Source organism: Motacilla alba, chromosome 7, assembly GCF_015832195.1.
Source record: "Motacilla alba alba isolate MOTALB_02 chromosome 7, Motacilla_alba_V1.0_pri, whole genome shotgun sequence".
In the NCBI taxonomy this organism is placed as follows: Eukaryota; Metazoa; Chordata; class Aves; order Passeriformes; family Motacillidae; genus Motacilla; species Motacilla alba.
Window position 1 is genome coordinate 10,805,280 of NC_052022.1, and position 27,539 is coordinate 10,832,818.

General features: G+C 42.4%; 1 protein-coding gene across 1 annotated transcript in view; it reads right to left on the reverse strand.

Annotated features, from left to right (window-relative positions):
* Positions 1-27,539, reverse strand: part of PDIA5 (protein disulfide isomerase family A member 5) — a 97,891-nt gene that overhangs the window by 64,543 nt on the left and 5,809 nt on the right. Inside the window, exons 2-5 of the mRNA XM_038142278.1 lie at positions 21,575-21,701; positions 18,498-18,585; positions 4,856-4,939; positions 4,057-4,102 (exon numbers count right to left, since the gene is read on the reverse strand). Of these exons, the coding sequence (XP_037998206.1) occupies positions 4,057-4,102; positions 4,856-4,939; positions 18,498-18,585; positions 21,575-21,701 (345 nt within the window). The remainder of the gene's footprint in view (positions 1-4,056; positions 4,103-4,855; positions 4,940-18,497; positions 18,586-21,574; positions 21,702-27,539) is intronic.

A 27,539-nucleotide genomic window follows, 5' to 3' on the forward strand; every position in this document is an offset into this window, starting at 1 on the left:
TATAAAATCAAGTAATTTACAATGGAGTTACAATGTGAAGAGCTGTAGACTTAGAGGCATTAACATCCCAAATGACATCCTAAGACTAATAATACATGGGGAAAGGAAAGATGAGGACAAAACAGCAGAGATGTTCTACCTTTAGGACAGCTGCTTCAGGTTCTGCTCACCCTCAGCATGCACAGACCTCAACTACACACTGGAGAGGAGGAGAGAGGGGTGAACATTTTGAACAGCTAATGAGTGTAATTGACTCTGCTAGTTTCAAGAATTCCTGCATGCCAAATTCAGTCATGTAGAAACAGATGTGGTTAGAGGATGGGGGATTAAAGAGATTTAATTCATCCAGCCTCTCCCTCTCAGCCAAGACAGAAAAAAATTAGATGTGTAATGTCTTCTGGCAGGAGCAGGCAGTACGTTACCTTGCCCTCAATTCTTCATGCAGCAAAGAGAACTTCCTCTCTTGCTTTAAATAGGGAAGAACAACACCCTAACAAACCACAGCATTCTCTAATCACAGAAAAACAGTGGTCCCCAGGCTGCTGTGTTAGAGGCCACAGCAAGGTCCAGGGCACAGCACCCCTGGTGTTGCAGAACCAGCTCTGCTCCAGTCCTGCCGTGCTACGGTCAGGACCTGTTTTGACCCCATGGCACAGACAGAAGTACCATGGGCTGTAACCAGCTGTGCAAGCTTTGAACCCTTAAACCTCCGTTCAGCAGAGTACAGGACATGCTTCATCCAGCACATGCTGCTAAAAACAAGCAAGTTTTAACAGGAAAGCTGATCTATAATCATATACATGGACCTAGGTTTTAACTGGAAAGAAAATACACACAAACACTTCCTTGTGCTTTTCACTCCTTTGAAGTATCATGCAGCAAGGATGCTAATAGCTAGACCTGCCTCAATTTCACACATACACTCCTTACAACAGCCAACTTGAAAAGGATTCAGGGTTTAGAGCAGGACCAATTTATTGAGTTAGTCTATTCCCCTTGCTAGTACTAAGCAGATTTGTACTTCAGTGAGTTCTCTCCATTTTAGAAGAAGGGTAAAACTCCCCCTGTAGTTTATACTCCAGAAAAGGCTTCACCATGTAATAAACATAGCCTGGATACTGGCATTGTGGCTCTCTTGAGAATTAGACATTGTGTGGCTAAAGCATCATGTGAACAGCAATTCCAGGTAAGATCAATGACTGACCTTGTTGAAGCTTAGGTCTTCAACAGCAGATGACTACAGCTACTCGAGGAGAAGATAGACTAGTACTTATGGTTCTTATATAGCTTACACTGGCACACGCTCTCAATTTCTGGCAAAAAGAAATTAAGTGTATGGACTCTGCACCAGCTGTATATGGACCTCTGTGCTTTCTAACTAACTACCAATGGATCTATCTGTTATGACTATCTAAAACTGTTTTTCAGATTCCTAAGTTCTTGGCTTTCACAATGTGTAGCTACAAGTTCCAACTTTTTTTTTAACACTGCAGTTATTTGTTTCAAATCAACCATCCAAAAATGCCACTGTTTGCCCTCAAATTTGGAGAAAAAAAAGTAATTGCTCCCCTTTTAAAGCTACTTACAATTACAGAAATATAAAATTCTCTTGGAATTTCCTCCAGCTGTCCTTTTTAGCATTCTGAGAACCTAAGCCCTTCTGCAAAGAATTGGAAATACATTTTTTAACTTATTCCTAATAATTTTGCATCACTGAATTTTGTTCTCTTGCCTTCCATCTCCCTTTCCTAGATACCCCAAACTGCTCAGATCTTAACATAGCTCTCAGCAGCAAGAGCTTCTGACTGACAAGTCAGTTCCTCCTGCTGTGAACACTGACGTATCCTTTACTCCTCATTTTTCTAACAGTGAAACCACAAGGGCATCTCTGCTAATTACGTAAGGATTTAGTTACTTTAAAAAATTAAAAGCTTTTCTAAAAACCTGAGTACACTACCAGCTGGATCAGCCACATCTATGAAATTGCTGATCACTCCAGAAGAATCCTTTTACAGTTCTTCAGAGCTGTGTCCATCTTTCTCCAAAATGTCATACATATATTAATATGTCTACTGGATGTCTGGAAAGAAGATCCGAGTTTTATTGCCACTAGTTTGCTGAATGATGTGAAACAAATCCTTTAATCTCCCTGTTCTTCGGTGTGTCCACCTGTCCATAAAATGAGTATGATACCCTCTGTAACTGTACTGCTCTGCTGCTCTCTGTTTGTATGTACTGGGAGACTCCTGACAAACACAGCTGAGAGAGAGAAACAAAGGTCACTGGCCTAACAGAAGAAAACAGGGAGAAGTGGAACAGAGGGAGAAATACAGAAAATATCCAGGCAACTGTGAGCAGCAGAACAAGCAAACAACTGAATTATTTGATCACTGCCCAGACCTGATCCACTGCCCAGCCTGTAAATAATTAGTGGCTGGTTTCACAGGGGCAGTTTAATTGAGAAAGAGTCCAGCCCCTAGAGTGAGGAAGCTTCAAAATCTCTCTTCCACCTCTAATGGAATCCCACACCCCTGTCCATGGGATGCTGCTTTCTTCTTCCCAGCAGGCAGGGCAAAAGGGAAGGGTGAAATGCTCATCACAAAACAGCTGAAGGAATAAACGATCTGGTTCCTGTTGTGCTATGATTGCCTCTCAGCCCAAAGCTCCCTGGAGCACTGCAGGTGCTTTCCACTTCCTCTGATCTGTAAAGAAGAGTCACAGCACTGACTCCTGGTTGCAGCACTTTATGGAGGGCAGGAGAGATGCATCATATATTGTTCAAATCACCCAAATTTAGGCAACCAGCAAGTCTCCCTCAACCCATCACTCACCACGAAGGGAAAAAACCAATCTGCAGCTGCAATTCCTCACTAAGCACAGAAGCTGGTTTAGGCAGCTGCTGACTGGGCTGGGTAGTTAACATTGCCCTTCCTAATGCCAGGCAAGATTTCTGCTGCAGGAGATACATGGGAAGATACACAGCCCTACCCTTCCCACCTCAGACAAATCCTGCACCACAGCCTCAAGCGAAGACTGCACACTTCCAAGACAGTCTCCCGTCAGATACTCTCCAACTCTGGCTGTAAAAGCAAGGTCCAGAGCAAGTGCACTCAGGAACAGCCACTCTGGCAGACTCAGGGTCACAGAGCATCTCCCACAGGCTTTCCTCCATCCCAGGGCAATGCCCTGAACAAGCCAGAAAAGGGAAGTACATGGAATTGTATCAACCTGGGGTGATGTCACTAAGCCTTCGAAAGACCAATGACTGTGCAGAGCCCAGGTTTGCTGGAAGAGGAAGAGAAACAGGAACTGGGCATCAGAGGTGGACAGAAGTGATTTCTGGAAGCCAAGTCATTGCCAGGCTCCTCATGTCAGGATACTCCCAGGGCTTCAGCAAGGCTTTGCAAAGGAAAGTTGCACACTTCTGGCCTGCTTACTGTACTTTCAGTCCACCCTTCCCACAATCATCTGGATCTACAAATTCACATCATGCCTCATATCTTCTCTCTTCCCTTGCCCACAGAATGTTGCTTTCCTTTGCTTTATGTCAAGATTTGCCAGAAAAGAAGAAAGGTCATTTTATATCTGATGCACTCAAAGCACTTTCATAGGAACTGTGGTTCTATAATCTGATAAAAGATAAGGCCACTCAGCTCTCTTTAAAGTTTATAAACATACAATCTAAGAACCTCAGAGAACTCCTTATCAAAACACAGTATCAGCTAATACTTTTAGTTATACTCCCACAAAGAGCACCTTGTAATTAAGGCAAGAAAATCCTTATTTGTTACTAACGTGTAAACTAACTTACAATTTACCTTCCAGTTCAACATGGGGTGAATCTTTTAAACAATAAACAATTTTCCTGGATCTGTGGTTGACCGGCATGTATGCACACAAAAACCTTTAGGCAATTCTGACCACTGCTTATGAAGATTAATCCCCTCCCTTTCATGCCTTCAGCATGAAAAAATATCAAAACCAGTTTTTAATCCACAAATGCCTCATCCCCATCTAGCAAAACCAAAAGAATAATAATGGAATATTTGAATTTACCTTCAACGTGACCGCTCTGTTATATGCAGTATGAAATGCACCGTCCCTGTTAAATGAGGAGTGGGAAATTGTGTTAACTTACAGTAACATTACTGGAATTCATACAGCTGCTCTTCCTGACTTCTCACTAACCAGAATAACATCATCCTGCTGAAGCCACAGAACTAAGTAGAGTTTACAGTACAGTAGCTTAAGGGGGAGTGGGGTTGGGAGGAACGAGAGGAAGGAAAAAGGGAGGGTGCAAACCCGTGTAAAGAAAACAGTTTCCCAGTAAACAATTTCCTCCCTGACACTTTAACAAGATTATTTACTAAGGCATGATCTTTGGAGATGGAGATGCAGCTGCTTGGTGCACCTAACAGTACTCCCACTCCTATTATTTTCAGGAAGAAAAATATCTTGCTGTTTCAGAACACTTGCCTCTCTCCACTCACAGTATGAAGGACTATCTCAAGTCAGAAAGGCAGAGAGAGGTGAAGCAACTTGCCAGCAGGCAAGTGACAGAAAGCAAGAGAACTCAAATCTCAGGCATCAGCCCCATGCACTGGGCAGTTTCAGTTCCCTGGACATCTCTCCCTGGCCCCACTTGTGCTTTTAGTGTTCTCTGTTCAACAGCAGAATAAATTTAACTCAACTTCTGTCATAACACATGCCTGCAAACTGAAGAAACAGCAATTAATTTCATAGGATAAAAAATTAGTCATCTTAATGCTGCAGCAGCATGGGGCTGAAAGAAGAATAAATACTCTTAATGGGGGCATCAACAACTATGAACTACAAATCCCAGCCCAGCACTCACTTATAATGGAGTAAATCCACTCCCTTCTCCTTTGAATTAGGATCTACCTTCATCTTCTTGCATAATTTTCGGCTTTCAGTATCACTGCAAAAAACACATATTGGAAGAAAGGTTACCAAAAAAGAAAATCAAATGCATTCAGTCCTGAGAACTCATTGCTGTGGTCAGCAATCATCAGCAATTAATCCAAACTAGCAGTAATTTGGAAGCTGTTTAGCTAAGTTTGTGGGACAAGCATTGTGAAAAGCTCCATTAGTCAATTTAATTTCTCTGTTTGCTTGGTCAGGACACAGTGAACTGTGTTAAATTGGCATTCCAAAGCCAAGCCCTAACCAGCAGAGAAGCAGCTCATTTCAGCATGTCCAAGGACCTCAGCAGATCTTCTGTCCATGAGATTAACATAAAATTTAACAAGCCAAATTTGAGTAAGACCATGCTACTGTTAGGGTGGTGGTCAAAGAGCACTGTTTGTTAAAAGATTCAAAAGGAAAGAGCAGGTCAGCTTTTACATTTAGCAGAAGATAACAGAAAGCCAAAAAAAGCCCATGTTCATGGTATGTCCAAGTCCAAATCATAAGCGTTTAGCCTTAAAAAGGTCCTGCAGAAAACAAAAAACAGTTAAAATTGTGGAGCCCCTAGCCCAGCAACCCCATTAATTCTAGGTACGAAAGATGTGTCCTGGAGCCACACCTGGAAAGCAGAGGCAAAACCAGCTCTTAAGGGAGGAGGGGGGTATCAGCAGACAGACTTGCTGGAGGGGGTCTTCAAATTGAACGAGACTGAATTGCTTCCAGCACTAGATTAGGCTTGAAGAAGAGACAAGGGAAGGGTCGTGGGAGAGAACTGTAAATACATTTGTTTCAGTGGGCAGGTCAAGGGTCTTCATGGCCTAGCAGCTCTCCTGAACCGTGCAGGAGGGAAGCCATAAGGAGACCTCAAGCTGAAGTGAATAAGAAGTTGGTCAAAGATCTGGGGAGATGAGTAAAACAGAAAAGAGGATGATTCACATTGACAAGGCTGCTCTCTGCATTGACAAACAGCAAGATTAAACAGCTCAGAAACTTGTTCCCAGCAGAGGACAACTTGTACCTTTTACGCAGATAAATCAATTTAGAAAATGAAAACACTGAAAACCCATCAAGTTTAAACTGATTAGAGACAACAAGATGCAAGGCTTGCGAGAGCCCCACCAAATTAAGTGTGCTGCCAGCACTGGTGCTAATTCTCCCAATCTTCTCCAGCTGCCTTTCTACAAATGTGAAGAAAACAAACACGAAGTTCACAGTGAGCTACAAGTGAGAATGCACCTTAGTAGAAACTTCCCAAATACTTCTGGAAATAAGGAGGAATGTGCTATGGACACATGCAGCAAAATCAGAATACTATGGTGAAGATAGAAATGAGCATTTTAAGGAACTAACAAAGCACACAACTACCATGCCAGGAAGGAGCACTTGTAATCTCAATTGAACAGAAGCGTATTTATCTGAAGAGTCTTACTGAATTCATGTCAGTTTTGCATCTTCACATCACTGTAACCCATAAACACTTTCTTTGCCTCTCTGGTAAGCTGAAGATCTGAGCTTGAGAACTGAATAATGTGAACACGTCTCCTTGTAACAGAAGTAGACTATGGAGCCCTGGATTTAGAGTTATGCCAAAACACCACGTTTGCCACATGGAGTTCATTCAAAAAGCCTGCAGCAACGTCAAACCCATGGGTCAGAAACATTCTGTCGTCTCCCCCCTGCTGTTCTCCAATGGTCTAAACCTAAATGACTCGAAGGTCAAGGAATCTCCAGAGAAGACACCAGTTTCAGATCACCCTTTTGTCTTACCCTGTACAGATTCAGAGGCACAGAGAAGGTCTTGTGGCCCTGCTGCAGCTGAGTGCCAGGCAGTTAACTGCAGTCAGCTCACACAACAGTCAACATTTGTAAATGCTCTTCTAGACACTCCCCAATGTTTCCAGCGTGCAGGTGTATCTGTGGCTATCTGAGCTTTGCCAAGACAAATGTCAGGTGCTTGATGTGAACAAGTGTAATGCTGAAACCTCAGCAACAGGGTCTGTGAAACCCCAAGATTGGGTGCAGACAATTGTTCTGGTATAAGCAGAGGACTAAACTGGGTATCAAGAGAATCCTGTGCCTATTCTACCACCTATTTGGTGAAACAACTAACCATGTGGGGAAGAAAGTGTAATTTTCCCTTACATGTCATTTAGAGATCTGAATGGATACTAATATTCTGAAAGGTTTGTAGTGGAAAAAAGCTACAAAGCATTATTACTGATCTATACCTGTGGGTATGCAACTAGCAACTCCTACCACTTCAAATCCTAGCAATTCATTTTCTGTTTGCATGAGTTTCTATTAAAAAAAAAAAAAAAGTAAGATAAGAATAGCTATTTCACTGGATCTAAGTGTGCCCTGCTTTCAGGATTTCTCCATTTGCAGGGATTCACACAGCTGCCTGAATGTACAGCTATTATCACAGGAAAGAAAGCAGCAGTTTGCTCCAGTATGTCTCCTACCATTTAGTGGGCAGATTCTCTGCACCACTGCATTGAGAATTAAGCCTGTTTATGCAAGCTATCTGCACTGATGCACGGGATAGAAGAGGAGCAGATTCCAAGAATAGGAAGCGTCTAAATATGTATCAGTAATTTTTTCATGCATCAGTGCAGATTTTTGCACATGCCAGACCCACCAGCTCAGATGCAATGCTAACAATTATTCAGAAAAACAGAAATGGAGATGTTCAGAAATGGCAGAGATGGACCCCTCTGCTTTTCCTTCTGCGTTCACTTACAGAGAGACAATAATAACCTGCAAAGAGCAACCTGCTCTGATATCACTTGGTAATGACCATTATTCTTAATAAGAGTAAATATCAACACAGATGCAGCCTGCTCTGAGATTTGTCTCTTTTGAATCTCAGCCAACAGCCTCTCTCTGAAGATGAGCTCCTCAACTCTCACATGGGAGAGAGTAATTAGGACTCCGGTTCTTGCAATTTAATTATATCACTTGAAGAGGCAGTGTAAGAGTTTGTTATAATGGCTAAGAGTAAAAAAAAACAAAAAAAAAAACCCACGCCAAAAAACAAACAAAAAACCCCCAAGCAAACAAACAAAAAACCCCAAAAAAACAAAACAAACAAACAAAACTCCAACCAAAACAGGAAATAAAAAGAACAAAACAAAACAAAACAACAAACCACAAACTAAGAAGCCATAAACTACCTCCAAAAGAAGTGCTCTACCAACCAGGCCAAGCCACTCCAGACAAAGGCACCAGGCTCAGGAAAGACTGGCTTGAGGATGAGGTCAGTAATGTGTCCCCAGCAGCCATCCTTGGCTGCCTCTTGCCATTTCTGTCCAAAGCAATTTGAAGCCTGGCAGGTCCCTGCTGTGCTACTGCCAAAGGGACCCTTGCAGGCAGTCCTACAATAATCCAGCATTATCTCCCTGGAAAATCATCCAAAACATCAACCTATTTGCAATACCACAAGGACCTAAGCAGCAGCTGTCTATGTGGTAATAAGGTCAAACCTTAAGTGGCACAATGGCACAGCTTCCTTCTACTCCCACGGGCATGTTCTCTACTCTTCCCCTTCCACAAAACCAAGCCACAGCTTCAAAATGTGCTTTTGCTGGAGAAGCGAAGACATATGATATACGCTTGGTAAAAAGAAAAACGAAATTAACAATCCAAGCTGACCTAAGCAAGAAGTATAAATAACAGCAAAGGTAGCGGGCACTGCAAAGATGGTGTGCTCGCTTCACCCCTCTCAGTTCCCGTCCCCATCTCCTCCACCAGGACACATTTCTGTCATTGTGGGTTACGATGGAGCTGGCAGGAAGCCCAACTGGAGCACTCCCTGTAAACCTCTGGGGTCCCTTGTCAGCGTTAGCATGCATGAATAATCCCTTAGCACAGGCAGCCAGCTGTTACCAGGGCAGGAGGGTGGCAAGGGACTCCAGAAGGAGATCTGGCCTCCTTTGGCTCAGCACCAGCGCAGCCAGCTCGTGAAGGGGACATGTCACAGCCATTCCACAGGAGTGGCACAAGATCCTCTGCCTGTCCAGGACTGCCCACAGGTCTGGACACTCATGGCCATAAGGATGAAGAAGCAGGGAGAAATACTGATGGCAGTCCCCAGTGGCAGGAGGAGCAACACAGAAAAAGGCTTTTGCAGCAATGTGTCAAGGTAATTTGGAGAGAGAAAGAACAGAGGATAAAAGCTAGACAGAAGGAACACAAAATAAGACCCAGGAGTTTTACTGCAGTTAAGTCCACGTAGTTTCTAAATCTAAAATAAGTCCAAGATGGATGGATCCCAAATGAAAAATAGTGCATGGAGGTGGAAGAGCAAAACCCCCTCCTTGGGGCAAATTCAAACATTGTCCAGTCAGGCCCCAAAGGAACATGATAAGACCAAACATCCTCAGCAGCATTGTCTTTCATGAGCACAAATAACATCTTTTGCAGCTTCCTAGGGAAAACAGCCCCACAACCACATCTCTGGGGAGGAAGGATCTGGAATGACTGTCAAATCCCCTCTTGAGCAATGGCAAAAATGCCATCCCAAAACATTCGTGTCTCCAGCTTCCAACGTAGCAGCACAGTGTGCACATGCTGTGTGGCCACATCACTTCCACACCACTGCCCTGGCATCCCTTAACATTTTTCAATGCAGAGTGCACCCAGCTTTCTTTTTCACCCATACCTAAAGGGTTTCCAGGCACAAGAAAAGTAATTAACAAAAATGCTGAAAGAGCCAATTCAAGTGACCAGGTCAGTAAATGTGCCTGCACAAAAATGATCTCATTCCTCTATCAGCATATGATGTAACCACATGGAACCCACAGACCTCACAATTTCTAAACAGATTTTCTCCTTTATCTCTACATCTCACCATCTGAAACAGGGCTCAACAATGCATGTTAATGATGCTTCAGCAGTCCCTTACATCACAGTTGTGCCTGTAGACTCTAACGCAATGGAGGCTCTGTTGTATCCACGACTGTACAAACACTGTCACTGTCCCAACAGCTGGAACAGACAAAACTGAGCAGGTAAGGAGAAAGAGCAGGCTCCAAGAGCAAGGGAATACAGCAAAGCAGAAGCATGGCTGCCTACAAAGCAAGCATCCCAACACTGGAAAAGCTTTGGAAGGCACCAGTCAAAGCTGTCATCTTGTTACCAGAACATTCGCTCATTCTTGTCTCTATTGTTCAGGTGCTTTCATTCTTCCATGTTATAGTGGAAACCATCACAGAGAACTCCAGTTACAACTTCAGGGAAGTTCAACTGCAATTTCAGTCCAGCTATCAGAAATGAATTATCAAACAGGGTTTCCCAGCACAATGCACTGCATTTGCAATACCCTCTGGCTACCTTCCATAGAATACACTTTCCAGACAACAGACTGATGAACATCCTGGGAAAGCATGGAGTTGAGATCCTGCCAAACAACTAATTGAGCTTGTGACCCCAAAAAAGCAGCAAAAGAAGTGTTAGCAGCAAAAATTTCCTCAAGCCTCCTAAAAGTATGTAACACATTTGCACGCAAACCTAATCTGAAAGAGAAGTCATTAACAGTCACTTGTAGTAGGATGCGCTCCTACAAGGTTTTGAAATAAAAAAGGAAATTCCTTAGCCATCGCTGGGGACAATATGGGATTTTGACTTACACTCTCTCTTACCAACTCCACCCTCCAACAAAGACTGTGGGGATCCATTCACAATATAGCAGTTTGTGTACTTTACTGATCAAGCAAAACCAGATTGATTCTAGCAAAACTCTCCTCTTCTCAGACTGCAGGCATTGCCTGCCTCCCCATCATCCTCACTACTACCTCCCATCCTGGGTCAGCAGTGCCACAACTACTGCTGCTAACAGTATGCCACATTTGTAAGGCTCCTCATATTCTATAATGATCTCACACCTTCCTGTATCACTCTCTCGAGACCAATCTGAAATCAAAAACAACAACAACAAAAAGATCCTAGGGAAAAAAATCACTTCTCAAACCATCAAGCTGGCTTGCACTTCTCCAAAGAGCTGGATGATAATGGCTTACACCTACTCGAACAGAAAATCCATACTCAGCCATCAGTGCAGAAAGGCACTTAGATACTCTGCTCCTGAGTGGGGTTTAAGGACCTGCAGGCACCAAAATAGGAAAAGGACCACGAGAAACGGATGCAGAAGTAATGAGCACAGGAAGCTTAAACACAAGATTTATCTTGGAAAAAAAAAAAAAAAAACCAATGTTTTGCACCCATTCTGGGTTCTTGATGGAAATTATCTTGTTCTAGAACAAGTTACAATAGCAACAGGTTTTCACAGCACAGAACAAATGAGCCAGGCAAACAGTGCGGCACATGAAAAGCTTGAGTCTTTCAAGAGATGGGGGAGCATGAAAGCCAAAACCAGGAAATGTACTCCTGGAAAGAATTAAATATAAGGATTAGCACATGAACGGGACAGAGTCTCATGTGAATTTAGGGCCTGATTTTACCCCCTAGAATGCAGCATAAATCCCCACTTCAAGGGGGGATTGCAATCACCTTGCAGATGATTGCAGCCTTCTGCTCCAAATGCTCCCCTGGAACGTGCCAGGAATGCAAACAGAATAATCCATGTGCTGTGGAGACCCAGCACCACTTGTCACCCAATACAAATGACTCCCTGTGCCCATTAGTCAATTAAGAGAGGCCAGGGATCTAGAGGAATAAGATTTAAAAGAAGTATTTTTTGAAAATTAAAACCCATGAGATTAATTCTTACTGCAAGCAAGAGCAAGCCAAAAAGCAGAAGGAAAACCAAGACAAAGAGGTAACACGTATCATCATATCGTCAAGCTAAAACAATTAAGGGAAAAAATAATAAGCTCCTGCCCCTGCAGAAAGTCAAGAAGTTATAATGAACAGTACTTCCCGTGGAAATATAAATTAGCAAGAGGAACTTGGCAGCCCACATACCTGCACAGCAATAAGGTAGGCATATTCACAAGAGCTACCAAAGGCTCTGTAGGAACTTGTAAAACCACCAAAATACTCAGTTATTTGCAAAGCAGCAGCTTCTCTCGTCCCACAACATGGCACAGGGGAACACTGTCCTAACCTGGGATACAAGATGACTTCTACTCTGTCTTTGAGTTCATAGGAATCTAAGAACTCCAAAATGCAGATTTTCAACATGTCACCCATGGGCACACAGATGCTGCAGCCCTTTGTACACCCATTTATGACCTTTAGGTGCACCATAGGCCTGGAGAGGATGGATGCTAGAGGATGTTTTAATTGAATTACTGGGTGCAGAAAAACAGATGTGACTTCTTTTATGTTAAATCTGAGCTTCCTTGTTTTCATTTTGGTCTGAAAAGCAGCAACATTGAAGATTTGGTTAATAAGCAACTTTAGGCAAAACCTTTGTAATATTCAAGTTTAGGATGAAACAAACATGAGCTCAGGCTCATACACCCAACCACTACTGTGGATTTATTTAATTGCTCTGTGTTTCTGAATTAATGCAATACATCAGACTGAATGGGTTTAAGTTAGGAACTGAGAGCTTACTTAAAAAAGGAGACTTTTTAGATTCCTGCATGGTCACTCTTACAGTAAAATAAAAAGGCTTTAATGTGAATGAGCATTAACCACACAGACAGGTTATGACAGAGACAGGAGGAAGGCATCGAAAATCTATGCTGTAAATGCAGTTTGCCCTTTTAAATGGCACTCACACAAGGACCACACTGGCAGCATAACGCACTTGCAAAGTGTTCCTGAGGGACACCTGCCTTACCTCCCCTGGACCAGCTGCAAACAGAGCCCCTGCTACCTCCCCCTGGCTGGCACTGTGAGCCATCCTCTCCTGAGCTGCCCTTCACCTTCAAGGCTACTGTAGGAAAATGCAGAAATCCTAGATGCCACAAATTGCTTAGATGGAAAGGGCTGTACCAGGGCAAGAGCAGCATTCCTTCTTTCTTTTTTCTCTCTCTATTAGGTCTGGTCAGTTTTATTTGAAATCTCAAAGCTTTCTATCAGCTTTAAAATTCAGCGACAAGTACGAAAGATGAGTAGACTTATTCTCCTAAATAAATCCTACTTCTGAGTGGCTTTACAGGATGAAGATAAAAACTAGAGAGCAAAATTACTCCAACATCATCTGTACTGCCAGCCTTATTTTGAAATTTCTCCCTGCTATGTCAAGGCATTAAAAACATTCATTTATGACTGTGTGGATAGGTAAAGCCTTTCTGTATCTAAGCATTAGGAAATTAGAAATTTGGGAAAACCTCATCAAAAAGACAGAAAAACAGGGATATTAGGGAAAACCCCAGAAAAAACAAATACTCTTTAGATTTGGCTCTCTTGTGAAGCAGCATGTTTAGCTGTGTAGGTTTGAATGTACTGCTTTGCCAGCCAAATGATGGTCTCACCTTTATGCTAAGTGTCATGGGACTGCTACAATAACAAGTAATTATTGGGGATGGGGACTACAAGAATGATGTTCATGACACACAAAAGGGACTAAAAGAATAGCACACAAAAGCAAAAAAAGTGGGATTAAAACCAAACAAAAATTAGTCAGACATTTTAACCAGATGGCATTTCCTCTTCCTAGCAGTCTGATGTGCTAAAGCCAAGCACACGCGCTATGACAGCAGATGGAAATCACACAGCTTTGTTTATGTTTGGGACCTACAGTAAAGGGAACCGTGCAAGTTTGAGCAGAGAATAATTACCCAGAGCCAAAGAAATGGGTGTTTTTAAAAAAATACCAATCCACAATTGGGCAGGAGTTATAGTCAATAAAAACATGAGACAATTCAATAACTGGAAAACCCAGGAGTGTTCCCTAAATCATATTCATGATGGAGAGAGCTACTTTCAACCTCTTCAAAGCTGCACCTGACCATAATGTGCTTAATAACCTCCCAAACAGATTTTCTTCTCTTCAACAAAGCCATTTTACTTCCTTTCCATGTCACCCAAACTAGTTACACTTTTCCAAGTAACATCAGTCCTTGGCCACACTGTGCTTTATCACAAAACCCACTTAAGAAGGCTAGAGAATAACTATGTAATGACTACTCTTCAAAATCACACCTCAGGACATCACAAACTGAGACTAGAGCTTCATCTGCTTTAAACACAAGCAGCAACAACTTTGTCTTTCACTCAAAAGGTAATTCCATCTTATGTGTTCCCAGGCACATCACTTTGTACCTTTTACTTGCCACCACAAGGATTTGACAGGAGTTTCTATTTTTAACAAAACTCCTCTTTTACTTGACCACATCAGTGCTTACCTCCAGTTGTACCAGGCCTTAAAAAATGGAGACTGGGGGATGAAGAGGCTCGGCAGCACAAACCCCAACCTGCTGTCAGAGTTAGCAGCAGCCAGTCTATGAGATAGAAAATAGCACATCCTTTTGTGCTTTTTTGCAGATATTCTAAAGCTTTCAACTTCCTGTGATGCCCTTCAATCTTCCAAATTTCCATCAGCCTACAACTAAAAAATGATTCAATAAATAGCCCAACCTCCTGCTTTCTTACATGCCCATTCCAATTTCACCTGAATGCCCTAAAGGGCACCCATTCATGCTGCTGCAGCGTTTTTCTCTTCACAGTTCTCCACACTCTTTATAAACATTGACTAATGAATCCAGCAATATTTACCCAGTTGCCTGGAAAACAGATACACCTTTTGTAACCGCACAAAGTAACAAGAAATGACTCATTAGGAGAGTTAGGAACAGAAGCTGTGACTCCCGGCTCCTATTAATGTGGCATGTCCCCAGACACGAGCCCCAGAACACTTGCTCCCAAGGCGCCTGCTCCATCTCTCTGGAACACTGAAGATTTAGCAACCTGCAATGTTGTGCTCCATCCCCAATACCATGCATCATCTCATGAGGCATAATTAGTTCCGTATTCTCTTGTCTCTCACACCACCATTCATTCAACGTCAAACGCCTCAGCAAAGACTTCCTAATTAAAACATGTAAAGGCTAAAATAAAACATATTTTTGTCACATCACTGCTGGGTCTTTCATTCACAATTGAAATAGCTTCACGTTTAACCATGTACAGAGCCACATACGCTATCTCAGCACACAGCAGCAAACAGTGACCACTTCAATGCTGGGAGCAATTCTCCAGCTGCCCCTTCATCTCTAGGAGGAGGCGTGGATCTGCCTGCAGGAACAGACTGAGCTCTCCCAGTCGAGGACCTTATCTACAGCGCTACATGCAGGGGGGTCACACTCCAGCACGGCACTTGGCACAAGTGAGCTCAGCTGTGCAGGAAAGGCAGGCACATGGCATTTCCAGCCCTACGCTTCCCAAGCCCCAGCATCTCTGCTCTGAGGATCTCTGCTACCCGGCCTCCAAATGACAAACTACGTGGCAACCTCCTCTACTCGACACTGTCTCAGCCAGAAACCAAGTATTTCCCCACATCATGCTGAAAAACTAACTTCCCTCTCTCCCTGAGACCACTCAACCTGGAACTGAAAGCTCAAAGCTAATCCCTGTCTTAAACCACAGACACAACAGAAGCCAAGGCCAAGGAGCACAGCTTCCATGCAGACCAGCATTCAGGAATGCCACGCTTCCAGCCACAAACCTGCACACCCCCCTCCACCACACGAGATACAGAACATGCTGCTGAGACTCAGCAATCCACGTTGATCTCTGTCCATGCAGCAGAATGTTCTCGCCTTCTCTTTAAAATGAGGGGAAGGAGAATGACAAGTAACAAAAAAAAAAAAGCACCATCAGTAAAGAAAGAGGAAAGAAAAGGCTGCTATCATCACCACAGGGAAGCAGAGACACAAACCACAACTCTGCATGTATGCCAGCCCTGCCAACGCTTGGATCCGAAGGCAAAGAAGCCCAGTACAGCAGGATGTGAAGAGCAAAGCCAAAATTCCCCACTAAATATTGCTGCCAAACAAGACATTTCTTGTCAGTATTTGTAAAACAAATTGAGCCTGTGCTGTAAATATCCCTGCATCTGTGTGCTGTTTGTTTCAGCATGAAGACTTGCAAATAAGCCTCCCAGCACATTTGCTGCAGGAGAATGGCTTGAGCCACTCTGGTAGCACTCAGCTGTCCAGGCCCTACAACTGGCCCTCCATGACCTGGGGCAGACAGCACTACTGCAGCCTCTGGTATTGTCAGTGCAGCAAGGTGGGCACTGCGGTGTAGCCACCTGTATACATTTTTTTAAAAAGCAATAAGCAAAGGAAAAAAACCTTTCACGAAAAAAAATTGTTTAAAAGTTACCTCAACGCTACTAGATTTATTTTAGAATGCTTCAAAAGCTTAACAAGCAAATCAACCACAAAACTTGGTTTAGGGTCAAAATATTTGTTCAGGGTTTCTTTTTGCATCCACCAAGACCTCCTTTACCACAAGCCAGTCTTCCAGCTCACCTTGCCCCATGAAGCAAGTTCACAGACCCTGTTATGGTATCCCTTAGCAGGAGTGACAGAAGGGACAGAAGTCCATCTCTGAAAAATGCCCAGCTATTTTTTCCAGGTTCTTCCCAAACAAGACATGAAACACAGCTCTGCTTTACCCTCAAAGAGAGAATTATACCTATTGCCATGTTACAACATCCCAGTCACTGCCTGACACTCAGGAAGTGGTAATCTGATTGTAGTATTACTGGTGTCAAAGAAAATTTTGGCAACCTACCAATCTATTCTCAGGTGTCCCAATCCTTTAGAGCATGACTTTCACCATGCTGCTTCACTGTCTGACATTAACTCACCTTTCAATATTTCCCCCTCATGGTGAGAGGAAAGGCACTGCAAGTACCAAGCTTCCTATGAAAAGTATTAAAGCACTGCATGGGAGAGACTTGACAATACATTTCTTGCAAGTAGCTTCCATAACAAAGTTTGGTGTAGATATCAACATTTGGAAAATGAGAGTATATTACAGTTTGATTAATTGAAGTTTATTTTACAGCAAAACCAAACAATACATTTCCCTCTCCATCACCATTAGTTACAAACTCAGGAGTGGAGACTGACCTGTGGAACTAAGTGCCAAAACTCCCCTGGATTTCAAACTGAAGCCTTAAACACCGAATCTTTCCTTCTCCAACCCAGAACTAAAATAAATCCTGAACAGAGTTCTTGTTTAGTTGTATTACAGCAGCATTTTGAAGGGCCAGCTGAACAGCCTCATCATCCAGCATTTGTATATACTACATACACATACAGAGTAAGCAATAAGTCCCCCACACAGAGGTAGCCTAAAACAAAGGACACAAAAAGGTAGCAAGCAGAAACTGAAGCTGATTAGAAACTGAAGCCAAGAGGCTGGCTCAGTATCCTATTTGCTAGCCCTCACTGTTGACAACAAAAAATTACTTATCACTGTTTTGTTAGAAACTAAGACGGTTTTCATGGATTTCAGAGGTATGCCAGATTTCCTCATAACCTTCATTTCCTCATAACCTGACCTTGTCAGAGTCAATACAATTTATCCACTGGCTTTTCAGCAGGTGGCAAGTGGTGCAGGCTTCACTGACCTCTGAGGAACAGCCCTGCTTTCTGCCAGCAGATGACTTGGAACTCTGTCCCCACCAGTCGGGCAGAGATGAAAGTGTGTGTGCACTTGGATGAGCCCAGCAGAATGCAAACAGAAGGCAGAGGCAGAGGACTCCACAGGAGAGATACCTGCCTGGCGGCAGGGGGGAAGCAGGGCAGGTTAATAATCACAAACCCACGTTAACTTCCAATTTACCAATGACTTAGTCTGGGTCACTGTTTGATGGATGAGAGTTAGCTTCAAAAGTGTAATTTTAAGGGAGCCACAAGATGTGCAGAGCTGACTTACATTTGTGCACAGTGTACAATCTGTTCATACCATGGCAATCCACCCAAACGCACAGGTAGGCAGCAAGCTGCTCCTCTGCAGGGCAGGAAGGGGAACTTGCCACCTGCAGGCAAAGCTCTCAAAGCTGCAGAGGCAGAGGCACTACAATACACAAGCTAAAACCACAAGCAAACTGTTATTGAGTTGAACCACAGCCGAGATTTTCACATCTGCAAACCAGAAAGTACAAACCTGTTCATTCCTCCCCACATGCACAACCACTTACAAAAACAAGTTTCTCTGCCTTCACATTAAAAATTGCCAGAACTTATACCAGCACAGAAGGTCGTCTTTAAAAGAAAGCACATTTTATTGAGAAACATAAATGGGTGGATGCTTCAAAACCAAGCAAACAGCCTTACTGCTCACACAACATTTGCTGTCAGAGGAGAACTGCACTGCCCTCCAGCTGAGGCACAACATGTGAGATTCCTCCTCCCCTGGCTTGTGGAAAAAAAACTTGCACCCTGTGTGTCACCTATGAAAGGCAGTGTTAGCTGGGGTCTCAGCTTCAGGCTGAAGAACATGCTGTCAGAGAAGTAAAAACAGCCATAAGGAAAAAAATTATTCCCCTCCCCTGAGATATAAGCTCCCTATAGAAGAAACTACACAGAATTATGTGGGTCCACTTAAAGGCAAAAAGTTTCAGAGCCATCAAAAAAGCTAAGATAGCAATAAAAGCCAAAAGGGGAAAGGGAAAATAAGAAGGAAAAGAGCACGACACGTACCCACAGTCTATCCAGCTTATAGTACCTCGTCCTTTCACCTCCTGGGCCACACTGGACAGTAATCTGAGGGAGCTTTCAGCAGCAGTGGCTGGAAGACAAAATTAAATAATAAAACTGAATTAACAACAGCATTACCACTCTACGCAAAACAACACAATGTTGCATTTCTATGTCCTGAAGCACGCCAAGAACATTTTGTCTCATTTGAAGAAACCAGTGTAACAGGGATCAGTAAAATCTTCTGTAAACTAGAAGGAAAACCTGGCTGCAGGTGAAGCTGGGTTGCTCCTCCCCTCTACCCCATTAAACAAGACACTGAAATTGGTTATTTCCAGACACACTCCCTGAGCTGCATTTACAGAGCTATACTGTGTCCTCTCCTACAGCTTCCATCCCAACACTGCCTTCTTCCCCGTGGCTGGGCATGAACCAGTTTGTACTACAGCCTGCTAATTAGAGCAATTTCATTTAGGACTTTCATCAGCTGTAAGGGCAAGTCATTCAGCATCTCTGCTTCCCTAATTCTACCCCAGCCATACACAGAAAATAACAGACTTTATCCTCATAATAACCCTGGGACATACCCAAACCAACAGTCATGAGCAGTACCCAGAAAAGGCCCTTCCAAGTACTGGCTGTATTATAAATACCCAGCAGAGATTTTTATAATGCCATGCCACATGCGTAGGTTTTGCAAGTCACTACCATTTCAAAATGGCCTTATAAACAGTATTAAAAATAAACAGAAGAGAGAAAAATATAGCAGCACAAATAAGTAACCATTCCCAAAAAAAAATCTAACAGGAACTGTTTCCTTCCTCAATAAACAGAAAATAGAAACCCAGAGCCTCTTCCAGATCTCTACAACTACTTCAAGTAACTGAATGTAAGAATGGCAATATTGGGACAGGCAGAATGCTTCTGTAGACCAGTATCTTGTCTCCAGCATCTGAGAAAAGTGAGGGCCTGTAGATGTCAGAGTAGACAAGCAGAGGCAGCATGTAGGGATAACCCATCAAATAATCTCTAAACCTTCACAATTTTTACCTCAACAATCTCCCGAGCCAGAAACAGCCTCTTTGTATTCGACAGACTTTTCTTGGGCCTGTGCCATCATAGACACCAACACACACATGTCAGGTCTCCAGAAGCTCTCATACCCCCAATACCCAGAACATGCAATTGCCATCTCTTACCAATACAGGGACTTAGACAGGTAAGGGAATTCTTTGTACTTAGAATGGAACAGTTTGACAAATACACTTTTAAAAATAAGCCTTCAGCTTGTCCCAGAAGACTCAGTAGCTGAGTACCCCTAGTAGGACACCCAGCTGGCAGGGGGAACTAAACATCTCCCACAAATTATGACACCTCCCAAAATCAATGAATTTTCTGATTGCAATAGAAAGTGACAACTAGTTCTGCTCAGCTGGGAAGTAAAGCCTTTGTTCCAGCAGTATGACCAGATGCCAGCCAACATCTCATCACAGCTGGGGGATGTGGGATTGAAATTACACCTTCAAATTCCCGTCTCTTTTTTCCCCTCCCCTCTTTCTGGGTGACTGTTGGGCAAGATATTTCTAATTGTGCAAGGATCACTGTTCCAGGAAGAAACATTAATTCCACAGTCAGCTCTGCATGCAATGCTTTAGACTGCTAAAACCAACCAATTAAATAACAAAAACAGAAAAAAAGAAATCTACATAACATGGCTTTTGAACAATGCCCATAGGGCAACATTTATTAGATGAGTGTCACAGCTGAAGTGTTCTGGTTGTGCTGCTGAAAATGAAAGCAACCACCACTTAAAATATTAAGCATAAAAAGAGAATTTTCCCTTTAAGAAGCTGAATAATACAGACGTCTTTTTATCTAAAGTGTTCCTTTCAAAAATCAAAAAGCATTAGAAACTCTTTTATGATTTTTACTTTGAACCTGTTACTACAAAACCATTGGGCCACGTTCAAGCGCTCAAAGTTCCCCACTATAGCAAAACACAAGTATTATAATAAAAAAATTAGCCATGTATATAATTTTAACTGTTTCAGAAAAAGCATATCTTTAGGAAATAAAGTTAATTACTCCAGCATGTGCATATCCTTGTCTGCAAAATTCTCTAATACCAGGGGGGCAGAGGGAGGAGGATATTGGTCACCATATGCTGCTCCAATTTGATACACTATGAACCCAGAGCAAGGCTACCATCATGGTGTTCCATTGACAGAAGACCTTTGCAACAGAAAAGGTCAGAAAAGGAGGACCCAACACCCAAACAAGGCATTATCTTGTCCTGTCTGCCTACAGGAAGAAGGAAGCAACAACAAAAACAATACAGGATGAAGGAAAATCATCTTAACTACACATTTTACTTCTTACTGTCCAATGACTTCCACATTCACAAAAGCATTCTGCACTTGTGTATGGAGTTTAAAACTAGTTTCTTGATTTTACACGGTGTTACACAAAACACCCCCCCCCCAAAAAACAAGGCAAGAAAGGAGAAAAGGTACATCAGGAGCAGAACAGAGCAAAGGAAGAGCAAACAGTTAGCCAACAGTCAGAAAGGTGGGCCTGAATGACAGAGGAACTAACAAAAAGATTCAAGGGGACAGGTGGCATAATGTGAAATGAGTCATTTTCCATCTTACACAACAGCCCTTTTTTATTTTTATATTTTTTAATTAAAGTTGAAAGACAACCATGGGACATTCAAAACTGTCAGAAGCAAAGATGGATTGATTTCAGCACTGTAACTATTCATTACGCCTTTCAGTGTCACCAGGAAATCAAAACTTGCAAACTACTGTGATAAACACACCAGAAAGCTCTTATTACAAGGGAGCCAGTTCTGGAGACAAAGCCAGAATAAAGTACATTTTTGCCAATGTGACAGAGCAATTAGAAGACTCAATTAAGATTACTTCAATCTTGAAACATCAGGAGCCTCTGAATTAAAGCAATGGACACCAGTCCCAAAGGAGCCCTTGCAGTCACATAGAAGCCCCTTGGTACACCCCTTGCTGGGCACAAAGAGCTGTAATATCAAAGGAAAAAATTTAAAAAAAAAAAAGACTTACCAGATTTGGAATAGAGCACCAGTACGTTATTCCGTGTCCTGAGAAGCTTCTTAAAATCCTTGTGATCACTTATTTTTTCTATGAGTGGAGACACCTTCAATGAGTACACGAATGCTGGCAAGAATGCCTAGGGAAACAGAGCCAAAAACATCAGTCACAAATACAAAGACAACCTGCTTTTGCAAATTGCCATCACGTTTTTTTATAATCTTGAGACATGCTGCCTTAAATAGGCTATCACATTGATTTGATCAGCAAAACCAAAAGAAAAAATGCCAGGCATGTGATTTATTGAAACTGGGTCAATACATTCCTAACAAGTACCCTTGCATGGAAAAAGGAAGACAGCATCAAGAAATAAGGTTTTACTTAAGATGCCTTCCCCTTTAAAAGTCTGCTCTCAAGTCAGATAATCAGATAACAATTCCATGTAAATTTACCAAGAGAAACAGCAAATTGCCACTTTGAGAGCACTCTTGTCCCTATATCTCTGAATATGCTGCAAACTCAATCCAGTACTTTGATACCCTACAGAAGACAGCCATGAAGTTAAAATAACCCATACTGACAGGGAGCAGATGTAGGAAATGAGACCAGAAAATGCAAGTAATCCAGCATCCACATTAAAGCACTAAGCACAACCCTCTCCCACCCACCCTTCCAAAGTGGAGCAGGGCTCATGTTTCCCAGTGCCCACACCGTGTCACACACACACAGCAGTGCCTTGTTCAGCTTCCACTGGCCACACGGAAGACACAGCATTTAATCTCTCTGCATCTCAGCTCTAGATCTATGCAAACAAGTTTTTTTTCCCACTGCATCTTTTACTCTATTTAAATCACAACAGTTCCAGAGCAGAATTTGACTGTCATGAAGTAAAACTCATATCAAATTATAACCATAACCTCAGCTGGGGCCTTTACTGCTTATTCTTACTGCAATATTCTTCAACAATAATAATAATCTTATCCATCAGGCTATGCTGCTTCCCTTCTGCGCTGTACTGAATTCGTGCTAATGGAATGATTAAGGGAAGCTTAGCTGGAGAAATTATCTAGTTTCCATTCACCTTACAGTAAAACCTTAACACTTAATTGCTCGGCTAAAAGCTTTAGTTCATTTGCCTAACACACACAAGAGGTTCAACATTTCCTTAATTACAGAACTGATTTTGATCGTGCCTTACTCCAACCAGGCTGGAAAATACTTCCACTGTGGATGTGAAGAAAGAAAAGGCAGCTCTTGCATCCCGTGTGATACATCATGCAGCATTTAAAGAAGGGACTAAGCCAATGAAGTCTGAACACACAGCCCCAGGCACGCACTTCATTCAAATTCAGCTATTTCCAAGCACCACAGTCACTGAGGCTCAGAAACAAAACCTGCACCTACAAAGCAGACTGTATAAACGCCAGAAGTCTTTACATGTGGAAAAGAAAAGGGCATTAGGGGAATCTTGGGACACACGAGGTAATGGAAAGAAGCTAAGCAGAGACGGAGATCATCCTCAAAACAACCAGGATGTTTGTGAACTTAGAAGTTACCAGAAAATACACCTATAACAAAATCCAAGAGTGAACAAGTTACCCCACTCTGCAGGCAGGGATCCCACCACTGAGCCCCAGATGGTCAGATGGTGAGATGGAAGGGAGCACATTTGCAAGTCAGCCTCTACCTTCAGCATAAATGTCCTTGATGGTTTAATTTGACCAAAAGATTCATTCTGCTAAACCCAGATGTCCAGGGCTCAATCTTCCTACTCCAGGCTGACGTATGTGCATCACTTGTGTATTTTCTGAGATGAATACATGGTATTGCCAGTCAAGGCAGGCAAATATAGCTGGGCTAAGTGAGGTGACACAGACATGAATAGTTCTGCCCAAAACCATCAATATCAGGGGCTCCACAGGAGAAATTAATCCAACATTATTAACAAATCTTTTTAAAGCTAAGTTGTTGTTTTTTTAAAACTCTTCCCTTCAATTTTTGTAACTATTCAAGTGTCTTATAGTTTTATTTATGCCTTGTGTTAAAAATAAGCTTAACTGAAACTAAGGCTGAACACAGGGAAAAAGTGAAACTACAGGTTGCTCATTTGGCTTAAAAAACTGGACTCAATTAAGGATATTCTAGTCTGTGAACTCTCTATCAAAAAGAAGCAATTAGACTAAAACACCCCACAAAAGCCACTTTCAACATGACACCAAACGATACTGTAAACTTTGTTTAAAGTACTTGCCAATAGCTCAGAAGAAGGATGTTAGAGAGTCATGATCTTTAAGCTCTCTTCCAACACACAGCATTTTATGGTTTTAAGTATAGTTATACCATGTCTTTTCCAGCTAGAAAGGCTGTTTTTGCCAGTTTCAGGAATTTTCTCTCTTTTTTTCCCCCCTTTATTTCTTTCCTTATAATAGCAGAGCTGTAAACTTCTTGAAAAATTGGATTCTGAAAACAATGACAGCTTTAACTAGTGCCTTGTCGGTGTTGCCACTTACAGAAAACCCGCTGCGCTGGTGGAACAGCAGGCACTTGGAGGGAGGTGCATGTCACATTGCATATATCCACTGCTTCTTCGCCCAATTCTTCTCCAGATATCAAATCAATACATGCTACTCATTCTCCTACAGTTTTACTACAGTAGCTCTCTCTGTTCTTATGGTTTAGCCCAAAAACCACTGGGAAAAGCATTGTGCATACAAGCACACCAGTTACCCAGCTGAATAAATCATCATCTCCCTTTAATTAAGATTAATGTTGCAGCCTTTCCTGGTTATAAAACCCAAAAGGTCCAAGCCAACAGCATCGAGCTGGACAGAAATGCCCTGCCTGCTCATCTAAGGCAGCTGCAGCAACACTAGGAGGTTATAAGCTGAGCAGAGAAATTCACCAGCCCCGATTCTGTTTGCACTACATGATATTTGCAAACTGATAAGAATTGAGTAGTTCCGCATTCTCCAGCTTTCTCCTGCTGAAATTAATCAATACCCTACCCCGGAATAAACAAGAGGCTGGTTTATGGTTAAACCTCCAGAAGAACCTCTGCCTTCCCTAACAGCTCTGTTGAAGGCAAGGGATATCAAGGAGTCAATTCTACCAAATGCCAGTCCCAAACACGGGGCTGCTTTGCCCTGTTCTAGAGTCACAGCCGTGATGACTGTACCAGCAGCTACAGCCTCACCAGGGCTGCAGCCACTAGTTCTAGCAACAATGTAAAATTAAGAGGATAGGAAAAAAGAATTCTATTGAAGCAGTTACACTCTTCCACAGAAAACCAAACTCATGTTCCTGCACAGCCCATAGGTAAAGCAGCAGTACAATGAAGCTAATTTGCATGTACTGCGCTATATGAATTTATTGTAAGTCATGACTCAGGTTGATTTACTCCAGACATTTCGCAGGAGAGCTCATCAGCCAGGCACTGCCCAATCAAGCACACTGCTTCTAGTTTAAATCCAGGGCATAAGAGGAGATGAGCGCATATTAAAAAAAGAAGAGGTCAAGAAAGGTGACAGTCCCTCCTGGGCAGGAAGCCTCTTCTCATATGCGTCAGGAAGTGCTACATTCACACATATGGAAATCTATAAATAAGAAACAAGCTAAACTCTCTTGTCACTTGAGCATCCTAAAGCTTTAAAATCTATTCACGACCACCTCCAAAAAGTTTAGAAATGCTTCAAGTATTTTTCTCAAGAAGCTGCCCACCTCGATACCCGCTAAAGTAAAAGGCATAGTAGGATGAACACATGCAACATCTCTGCCCCCCTTGCCAGTTATGGCAATGAGAAACTGCAACAAAACTGAGGGAAGGTCTGTTTTATTTTGTGCTGTGTTTGCACAGTTGCCTATCACAACAGGTCCTTATCCATGGCTGGCTCGGTGACACGACTGTCACCTGGTGTTCTCAGATGCAGGAAGCTTTGGTGGAGACCTTCAAAAAAAGACAGACTACACGTGGCAGACTATGAAATGCAAATCTCATAGCAATTCCAGGCTGCAGATTTTCCCCAGCTCAAGATTGCAATCTGAATTTATTTTCACAGAATTTTTATGGCATAGGTCACACATCATGTGACTGTAGTGTCTGAGATGCATGAAAGACTCTCAAGTAAAACATAAGTGAACCCAAATCCTCAAGACAGTCAATTCAAAACTGCTGAGACATAGCTATTCAAGTACAAGGTACAAAACCCCCATGTGTTCTAGCTGTCTCTGTTCTTCAATGTATTTAAATATATGATCTTGCAAGCTTGGTGGCAGAAGTCTGATCAGTCAAAAAGGTTTAATTTTCTTTTTTCCCCCACTCTCTAGTAATTCCTTGTAGAGCTGCCAAACATATGCACATGTTAAAGAGCAGTAAACACTCCACAACCCCACTCCCTTAGAATCGGTACCCAAGGAAGATGTGAGCTTTCAGAAACCCAGAGGCAAAGAGTTACAGGCAAATAGCTATTTGCTAATTATACTTCCAGGACTGACACTATTGAAAAATGTGGTCATCCCTCAGGCCATGTTTTCTCAAAATTATTAAGGATCTGAGAAAGCAGAATCTATTTCTCAAGTTTTTACTCTTCTCTGAATCTCATTTTAAAATGAAAAAAGGGAATATCTTTCAAACAGCCACAAGAATGTATTTTCATATTTTACATTTATTATTCAAATTAAATGTGATAAATGCTTAACTACTGCTCCCATAGAACCCGGTTCAATTTATGAGTTGCTCCCCACAAAAGCTTCCTGACAGCATGGTCTTTTGCTAGGGATAAGCAGCATATCTGGAGAATTACTTATGTATTTATTTTACATCAAGGGCAATGAAAACACACAGTTTTAAAAACAAGAAAATAGATCTTCCTTATTTAATTTTGATTTCTATCAGAAGAGTAGCACTGCACACTGGACAGAAAAATCACTCCCTATTTCTCCTATTTCCAGCTCAAGAGCCAGAAATATATACTTCCCTGGACACAAATAATGCATAAAAAGTATAAATGGGTATGCAGCTGAAACAGTGCTTAGGTGCCTGAATCCATATGTCAACATGCAACTTTTATGCACATACTAACACATGTATAATTAGCAGCCAATTTGCACACTATTCATCAAGAATAGCTGGGGCTGTGACAACAGACTCCAGCACAACTGCTGCTTGGCAGGGACACAGCCTTACACTCGACCACAATTTCTAAACTCTACTTTTTCAGGAAGACATTGACTCGGATTTCTGCCTTAGCTTAGCCACCCACTGGTGTCATTCTCATTTTGGGACAACAGCACTCAACCCACTGTAAATATGATCAATCAGCAACCCTGCGCATATGAAACAGATTGCGTCTGACAAGGCATTTTTTAGGAGTCTAGTTGAAGAGGAAACCTGCCTCAAAATTCCAAGCAGTACTGGAGATGACTGAATTTTATTTCATTATTAACTTCTTTAAGAGGGGAGTAGCTCACATTCCAAATACAGGTCTCATCTGCCTCATTAAAATGGGGGGGGGGGGGGGGGGGGGGGGGTCAAGGGGAAGAAATCTCAACAAGAAGACAAAATCTCACCTTTCCTTTCCCACTCAGCTCCCAGAATGAGCCCTGTGATGGACTGTGCACCTCACTTCAGAAGGCTGACTTGGAGGGACACCTCTGTACTGTGGTGACAGAGGTTTGTAAATCTGCAGATCAGCTGGTGACACAGCCAGGGCTCGTGGTGCAGACACTGTGCATGTACTGCCAATACCAGGTCTAAGTCATCTCCAGGCAAGCACAAGGGAGAAACTGACCCGTTGCTTCCTTCCCCCCAATTCTTTCCCACTGAAAAGTACAAGATGTTCAAATCAAAAGCCTTCTTGTTTACAAGAATCACAGTTTGACTGCAGATGTTTCATCTTCCTTGTTCATCATACAAACCACTCTTGACCTTGTGCAATAATTGCTTGCTTTTCACTCAGGAGCCCTCCCTCTGCTATTTACA